The sequence below is a fragment of the Suricata suricatta genome, chromosome 10, assembly GCF_006229205.1.
Source record: "Suricata suricatta isolate VVHF042 chromosome 10, meerkat_22Aug2017_6uvM2_HiC, whole genome shotgun sequence".
Classification (NCBI taxonomy): Eukaryota; Metazoa; Chordata; class Mammalia; order Carnivora; family Herpestidae; genus Suricata; species Suricata suricatta.
The window spans coordinates 57,455,333-57,464,665 of NC_043709.1; the positions used below are offsets into that span (position 1 = coordinate 57,455,333).

General features: G+C 36.6%; 1 protein-coding gene across 1 annotated transcript in view; it reads right to left on the reverse strand.

Moving 5' to 3' along the window:
* Positions 1–8,917: 8,917 nt before the first annotated feature.
* Positions 8,918–9,333, reverse strand: part of LOC115304584 (olfactory receptor 6C4-like) — a 1,007-nt gene continuing 591 nt past the window's right edge. The window contains exon 2 of the mRNA XM_029954801.1: positions 8,918–9,333. This exon is cut by the window's right edge and continues 25 nt beyond it. Coding sequence (XP_029810661.1) covers positions 8,918–9,333 — 416 coding nt within the window.

Sequence of the window (9,333 nt, forward strand, 5' to 3'; positions counted from 1 at the left end):
TCTTTATTCATTCATCAACTGATGGACACTTGGGCTGCTTTCATATCTTGGCTATTGTAAATTATGTTGCTGTAAACATAAGGGTGCATGTATTTCTTTGAATTAGTGTTCTTGTATTCTTTAAAAAATTATTTCTAATGTTCTTTTTTAAAATTTAAATTTGAGAGAGAGAGAGAATGAGCTGATGAGGGTCAGAGAGAGAGGGAGACACAGAATCCAAAGACAGGCTCCAGGCTCTGAGCTAGCAATTAGCACAGAGCCCAACATGGGGGTCAAACCTATGAACCATGAAATCATGACTTGAGCCAAAGTTGCACGCTTAACCAACTGAGCCACCCAGGCACCGCTGTTCTTGTCTACGTTGGGTAAATACCCAGTAGTTCAATTGCTGGATCATAGAGTAGATTTATTTTTAATTTTTTGAGGAACCTCCACACTGTTTTCTAAAATAGCGGCACCAGTTTGCATTCCCACTAACAGTGTAAGGGGATTTTTCTTTTTTCACATCCTCACTGACATTTATTTCTTCTGTTTTGATTTTAGCTATCTGACAGGTGTGAGTGATATCTCATTGTAGTTTTGATTTGTATTTCCCTGATGATGAGTGATGTTGAGTATCTTTTCATGTGTCTGTTGTTGGCTATCTGGATGTTGTTTTTGGAAAATGTCTGTTCATATCTTCTGCTCATTTTTACTTGGATTATTTGTTTTTTTGTTTTGTTTTGTTTTGAGTTTGATAAGTTCTTTATATATTTTGGATATCAACCCCTTAAAGGATATGTGATTTGCAAATATGTTCTCCTGTGTCATAGGTTGCTTTTTAGTTTCATTGATTGTTTTCTTCACTGTGTAGAAACTTTTCATTTTGATGTAGTCATAATAATTTTTTTTTAAATTTGCTTTAGTTTCCTTGCCTCAGGAAACAGATCTAGAAAGAAGTTGCTATGACTGATGTCAAAGAAGTTACTGCTTGTGCTGTTTTATAGGATTTTCACGGTCTCAGGTCTTACATTTATGTCTTTAATCCAACTTGAATTTAGTTTTGTGTATTGTGTAATAAATTGGTCCAGGTTCTTTATTTTGAATGTTGTTGTCCTTTTTAAAGCTTTTAAAAAATAATTTATTAGACCTATGAATGCAAACATATGATATCTATCCTTCTCTGCCTGACTTATTTCACGGACCATGGGGAGAGGAAGGGGGAAAGAGAGCGGGGAAGAGTGAGGGACACAGATCAAGGGAGACTACTGAACTGAAGAGGAACCAAGGACTGAAAGGGAAGGGGGAGGGACGGAGGGGGTGATAGTCATGGTGGGGGGCACTTGTGGGGAGAAGCACTGGGTGTTATATGGAAACCAATTTGACAATAAACTATTATTTAAAAAATAAATAAAATAAAAATACAAAAAAAATAATTTATTGAGGAGACTGTCCGATTCCCATTGGATATCCTTTCCAGCTTCTTTGAAGATTAATTGACCATATAGTTGTGGATCCATTTCTGGGTTCCGAATTCTTTTCTTTTGATCATTGTTTCTATTTTTTTGTGTCAGCACCATAGTGTTTTGCGTATACTACAGCTTGGCAATATAACTGGAAGCCCAGAATTGTTATGACTCTAGCTTTTTTTTTCGTTTTCAAGATTGCTTTGTTCATTCAGGGTCTTTGGTGGTTTCATACAGATTTTACAATTGTGTATTCTAGTTATTTGAAATAGCTGTTGGTATTTTGATAAGGATTGAATTTAATGTGTAGTTTGCTTTGGATAGTATAAACATTTTAAAAATATTTTTTCTTTCAATCAATGAGCCTATATATTTTAAATTATAATTATAATTATAATTATTTAAATTATAATTAAAATTATAGATTCTAGAGGAACTTTCCAAAATAGGGCACATATGAGCAAATATTTAATGAGTTAGCCTTTTTTGAGTGGTATGCTTGGGACAGAGTAAATTGTTGGCTTCAAGATAGTCTTTTCAGATGATTGCCTAACAAGGCCAAACAAAATATTTTGCCATTGAATCTTCTGAAAACTGCTCCTCTGAACCATTTTCTCTGCCCAGCCATATATTTTCACCCAATAATACCATTTCTCTTTCTTCTGCTCCTCTTCCTATCCACCATGATAAGGTTCCTTGGAGTTTAAAAAATATATTTAAATTATAACTTTAAATTCTTTGACTCAGAAGTCAGATTTACAGAAGATGAATTGAAACCCTGATCTAGAGCTGAGTCAAAGATGTACTTAAGGATTTTCTAAACCTCAGGAAGATAGAAATTTGCTACAGATTTCATAATTTGTTAGATACTTATTATCCCAGATTATCAAATCTACTAATCAATTCTATTAGTTGTTAGCCCCTCTGATGTTGGGGGAAATAGTTATAAGCTGCAGTATGAGAATGATCAGTAATAGATTTAAAAATCTTAGCTATGGCAGGAATGACATCACCAGGGTGGTAGAATAAGAGGTCCCCCACTAGTATCCTTTCTCACCAATGATAATTCGACAATCATCCATGGACAAAAATGCCTATATCGGAGCTTTGGGACACAGGTGGTGGATTGTGAAACACTGTCAGAGTCTGAGACCAAGGAGAACAGTTTAGAGAAAGGAAGCCCACATCCAGGTGGCTGACTTGTGTATTGTGGTCCTAACAATAGACTAGAAAACAGCTCTATACACCTATGGACTTAGCTACAGCCACATTTGGCCTTGGTCCTGTTACCAGCACCATACCTCAAAGGCACCTGGGAAAGAGTCATGACCACCTGTGCTTTGGGTAATAGACATACAGAGTTTGGTTCTGGGTATGGACTCTGAAGTGACATGTTAACTGGTTCCAGATATTCTTGACCACAGTCTGGGAGCCCCTGGGATAAGCCTACCAAACAGTTCTGCTGTAGATTCTGAAACTGTGGCTGGGTTCCTCCCACTCTGGGAGTAGTCCTTTTGGTACAAGGACTTGTTGGGAAGCACTTCTATCTGTGCCCCCAGAGATCCTGAAAGGGCCTTATGATCAGCCCCCAAGTACTCCCAGTTGCATCTTATTAGTCGTTCTGGCACAGGGATCTGGCAGAAGGCAGTCCAGTCTCTGCATCTGGAGATCTTAAAATAGCTCTATCCTCAGATTCAGTCCCTTAACTGTGGTCAGGGAGCAATGTAGCCCTCCCAGTTATCTGACATCAGACAAGACCATCTGAATCTCCAGAGCCAGGTGTATAGACCTCATTCTTGGTAGCCCTAGGACTCAGTTCCAGCCTCTCAGCCATAGCCTGGGGACAGTTCTGCCCACCCAGACACCCACCCAACCAGCTAAAAGGAACCCTCACAGACTTGCTGTCTGAGGTCCGAGCTATGAACGCAAAGCAGATCCTGTTCCTAGTGCCACCCTACTGAACAAGGTCCTGGAGGCAGTGTCACCTACCCAGGGTCTAGACAGGATCCCCATCCACTTGAATCCCTGCAATCAGCCCATCAACTGCAGAACCACTGCAGACCCAGTAGTAGGTTCGTACTTGCCTCCAATCCTGCACAACTGTGGAGTTCATCCATTCAGCCTGTGAAATTGACACAAGAAGGTATTCACCAAATGAACCAGTCTGGAATGATGGAAGAGATGTTTGCTCCTCCAAATGCACAGGCATCATCTCAAGGCTACATGGATCATGAAGAATCATGCAAATATGGTACCACCAAAGGGTACTAATAAAGCTCCAAATCAATGGAGATCTACAAATTGCCTGAATTTGTAAAAATTAAAATTAAAACTTTTAACAATTTAAAATATTAAAAGTTTTAAAAATAAAGAATTAAAAATAGCCACACTCCAGAAACTCAATGAAATAAGAGAACACATGTAGATAACTAAACAAAATCAGGAAAATGATGCAGGAGCACAATGAAAAGTTCAATAAAGAAATACATACACACACACACACACACACACACACACAGAAAAATATTTTTCTGCCATTAAAAAAAATGAGGAAATCTTATCGTTTGCAACCATGTGGATGGGGCTTAATGGTATTATGCTAAGTAAAATCAGTTAGAGAAGGACAAATACTCTATGATCTCATTTATATGTGGAATTTAAAATCAAAACAACCCACCAAAATCACAGAAAAAGGGATCAGACATGTGGCAAGTAAAGGTGGAGGGTGGGGGGGGGTATGGGTGGGTATTGGAGGAAGATGGCCAAAAAGTATGAATTTCCATTTATGTGAGAAATAAGTGGTAGGAATGTAATGTACAATGTGATGGCTGTAGTTAACACCGCCTAATGACATACAGGAAAGTTAAAGTACATTTTGGGGTGCCTGGGTGGCTCAGTCAGTTAAGTGTCCAACTCTTGATTTTGGCTCAGGTTATGATCTCATGGTTCGTGAGGTCGATCCCTGTGTTGGGCTCAGTGCTGACAGCAGAGAGCCTACTAGGAATTTTCTCTTTATCCCTTTCTCTCTGTCCCGTTCCCCTCTCCTAAAATAAATAAATAAGCTAAAAAAAAAAAAGGAAAATACATCCCAAGGGTTCTCATCAGAAGTAGAAATTTTATTCTTTTTTTTCTTTTCTTTTTTTCTTTATATTGTATTTATGTAAGATGAAGGGTTTTAGTTGAATTTATTGGGATATACATCTCACAATATATGTGAACTTTGGTTAAATTTGATTAAATTTAAAATGTGATAGTTGATGAAAATCATCATGCTATACACCTTAGACTTACACAGTGATGTATATCAAGTCTTTTTCCATAAAACCAAAAAAAAGCAGATACCACAAAATCGAACCACACAGAAACCCTGAGGCTAAAACTACAATGAGAGAAATGAAAAATTCAATAAAAAGCTTCAACAGTAGACTCAATCATGCAAAAGACAGAATCAGTGAATTTAAGATAGGTTAGTTGAAATTGGGCAGTTAGAGGAACAAATCGAAACAAGAATGAAAATGAGTGAAGTACTTATGTGACTTGTAGGACACAACAAGCAAACTGACATTCCCATTAAGGGAGTCTGAGGAGAGAGAGAGAAAGAAAGGTTATTTAAAGCAATTACAGCTGGGGTGCTTGGCTGGCTTAGTTGTAGAGCATGCAACTCTTTTTTTTTGTTTTTTACAATAAAAAATTTTATGTAAAAAGAAAATGCTTTTAAAAAGTAAATTTCTAAAAAAAATAAAAAGTAAATTTCTAAGTAAAATCTATCTCCAAGTAAAATCTGTCATTAAAGGTCCTTTTTTTCTGAGAAGCAAGAGGGAAGTGGAAAAAGGGAGCATACATATATATTTTTTGAGATTTCATAGGATTGGAACAGCTGACTGATTTATAGAGTATTTAACTGACATACTTTTTCGAAGTCAAAATAACTTAAATAAGTGGATGGAAAAAAAATCTAGCAGACATCTGGTACAAAACATTCCAGAGGCAACTCTATATTGAGTATAAAACCCATTTGAATTGTTTCTTCTTAGATCAGTTGTCACCAGTGCAAACAGATTTTAGTAGCACGATTGTCATTCTGGCTGACCTGAGCGGGGAGCTTGGATGATGTTGTTGCCATGGCCAGGGCAAGAAGTCACTCAGCTGTCATTATGCCCTTAATTCACAAAGCCAACACTCTGTTGAAAAGCCCATTTTCCCCCTCTTTATAAAATCTTCATTATAGCTTCTAATTGGATTCACCCAAATACCCCATGATTCCCATTTTGCATTTACCTGATTCTTAAGATTCTTTTTTTAAAGGTATGTTCCCTTTATTTATTTATATTTATTTATTTTTTATATAGTTTATTACCAAGTTGGTTTCCATATAACACCCAGTACTCTTCCCCACAAGTGCCCTCTCCATGACCATCACCCCTCTGCCCCTTCTCCCCTCCCTCTTCAACCCTCAGTTTGTTCTCAGCATTCAAAAGTCTCTCATGAATCGCCTCACTCCTTCTCCCCAACTCTTTCCCCTCCCTTTCCCATTACCATGTTCTCCTATTAGGTTTCTCCTGTTAGACCTATGACTGACAACATATGGTATCTGTCCTTCTCTGAGCATGCAACTCTTGATCTTTGGGTTGTGATTTTGAGCCCCACATTGCGTGTAGAGAGTACTTAGAAATAAAATCTTAAAAAAAATTATAGCTGAAGACTTCCTAAACCTTAAGAGAGGCATGCACATTGGGTACAGGAAGCTCAAAGAACTGCAAGCGAGATAAACTCAGAGAATACCACAAGACACATTATAAAAATGTTAAAGTCAAAGACCAAGAGAATCTTGAAAGCAACAAGAGAAAAAGAATTCATTACATATCCAGGAACCATAAGGTGAACAGTGGATTTCTTTGCAGAAACGTTGTAGGCAGGAGGGAATGGGATGATATATTCCAAGTGCTGAAAGAAAAAACTGCCAGCAAAGAATAGTATATCTGGTAAAATTGTCCTTTAGAAATGAAGAAGAGGCATCTCCAGACACAAGCTAAGGGAATTTAGCATCATTCAACATTTTTTTTCTTTTAGAAGAAATGCTAGAAGGAGATATGCAAGTTGAAATGGAGGGACTGTAAGTAACAACATGCAAACGTATAAAGGTATAAAAATCACTGGTAAAAGTAAGGTCAATTCAGAATACCTTAGTGCTTACAATTGTGGTGCAGAAATCACTTTTATCTCTAGCAGTAGAGATAAAGAATAATAATATTAAAAACAACTCTAGCTACAATCACATGGAGTGTTCTCTAAATGTCAGTTTATATTCAGTTGAATGATGGTATTGTTCAGTTCTTCTGATATCCTTGCTTATTTTCTGTCTACTAATTATACCTATTACTGAGAGAGGAGTATGGAAGTAATCATTTATAATTGTGGATTTTTTCTTCTTTGAGATTTATAGGTTTTTACTTATGTATTTCATAACTGTGTTGTTAAGTTCATATACATCTAGGAGATCTTGATGACTTGACCTCATTATGATTATGAAACATTTCTCTTTATCTTTTGTATTTTCTGTGCTCTGAAGTCTACTTTGTCATTATTAATATGGTCACTCCAGCTTTCTTGATTAGTCTTTATACTTTTTCTTGTTCTTTACTTTTAACCCATTATTATGTTTGAAGGGAGTTTGTTGTAGTCAGCATGTTATTAGGCCATTAAAAATCCATTCTGACAATCTCTATTTTATTTATTTATTTACTTACTTGTTATTTATTTATTTTTAATTTACATCCACATTAGTTAGCAGATAGTGCACTAATGAGTTCAGGAGCAGAATCTAGTGATTCACTCCCTGCTTATAATATTCAGTGCTCATCCCAACTAGTGTTTTCTTCAAGGCCCCTTGCCCATTTAGCCATCTCCCCACTCACAATCCCTCCAGCAACTCTCAGTTTGTTCTCTATATTTAAGAGTGTCTTATAGTTTGTTCCCTCCCTGTTTTTACATTATTTTTTCTTTCCTTCCCATGTTCATCTATTTTGTATATTAAATTCCACATATGAGTGAAGTCATATGATATTTCTCTTCTCTGACTGACTAATTTCACTTAGGTAATGCCTCTAGTTCCATCCACATTGTTGCAAATGGCAATATTTCATTCTTTTCGAATGTCAAATAATACTGAATTGTGTATATGTATATACACACACATCTTGTATTGTATGTATATATACTATATCTTCTTTATCCATTCATCTGTCGATGGACATTTGGTCTCTCTCCATACTTTGGCTATTATCGACAGTGCTTTTGTCAACATTGGGTGGATATGTCTGTTCAAAACAGCATACATGTATCCCTTGGCTAAATGCCTAGTAACGCAATTGCTCATTCGTAGGCTAGTTCTATTTTTAATTTTTTGAGGAATCTCCATACTATTTTCCAGAGTGGCGGCACCAGTTTGCATTCACATCAGCAGTGCAAAAGAGATCCTCTTTCTGCGCATCCTTGCCAGCATCTGTTGTTGCTTGAGTTGTTCATGTTAGCCATTCTGACAGGTGTGAGGTGGTATCTGATTGTGGTTTTGATTTGTATTTCCTTGATGATGAGTGACGTTGAGCCTTTCCTGACTAGAAGGAGAGATAGAGTCAGAAATATTAACCCTACAACTGGAAACCCTACAAATGGAACTCCTAGCGCCCCCCCCCCCGCAAAGATAGTTTTAGAATTGTCAGAGCAGTAAGGATGAGAAGGAAAATTGTCTCAAACTTAAGAAAAGATAGCCCTTCCTGTAAGAAAAGATCTTTATTGTAAGATGTAATTGCTAGCCTCTTCTGGAAAGTGTCTAGTATTTCTGATCATTTATTTGGACAGCTTTCTGAAAGGCTTTGATTAAAGTAAGGGCTTCACATAGAAAACTAAACTTTACCAGAAGCCCAAGACCATCAGTCATGTGACATCCTAGTAATTTTTATCAGATATTCCCATCTTGTACCCAAACTACCAATGTATCCAGTGATACTTTTTTCATATAAAAACTTATCTACTAAGGGGTTATTTTTATATTTTTAAAATCATATTAGAAATCAAAACAGAACTTAAAAATCTGCATATGGATTTGCCTTAAATAACTATAATAAATACATTTTTTCTTAGCACAAATAATGTATTTTTATTTTAAATAAGTATATTCTCAAATAATGTGAAGTGTTGAATGATCTTACATTTTTGGAACATTTTTGACTGTCTAGTTACAAAATATATTAACTAGAAATAAATATGTACATAATTTTTTTGAGAAAAGTCTCCCATCATTAGCAAGTTTGAAATATAACTTTGATATCCTTTTATGATGAATTCACCTGAGGCATTGTTTTAATCAGGAGAGAATTAGAGAAATTTTTCCCTATGTTTTCATGGGGAGAAATCTTATGCATATTGTTCAAATTTCCTTTGAGAAATCTTTGAGTTTGGGGTTTTTACATTCGCTAAAGACTCATAATCTTTCTGGCCACATCCTTGAAGGCTTGTTTCACTTGTTTGTTCCTTAGAGTATAAATGAATGGGTTCAATAAAGGGGCAACAGAAGTTTGGAGAATGCATACCCCCTTATTGAAGGCAACTCCTTCTTTAGCTGAGGGTTTTATGTACATGAAGATGCAGCTGCCATAAGAGAGGGAGATGACAATCATGTGGGAAAAACAGGTGGAAAAAGCCTTTTTCCTTTGCTGAGCCGAGGGGATCTTGAGAATGGTCCAGATGATGTTTGTGTAGGAGAGAATCACCAGCACCAGAGTGACCACCAAGGTCACAACTGCTAAGATAAAGTCAATGAGCTCCAGGAATCTTGTGTCTGAGCAAGATATTTCTAGGAGGGGGCCGTAGTCACAGAGATAATGATTCA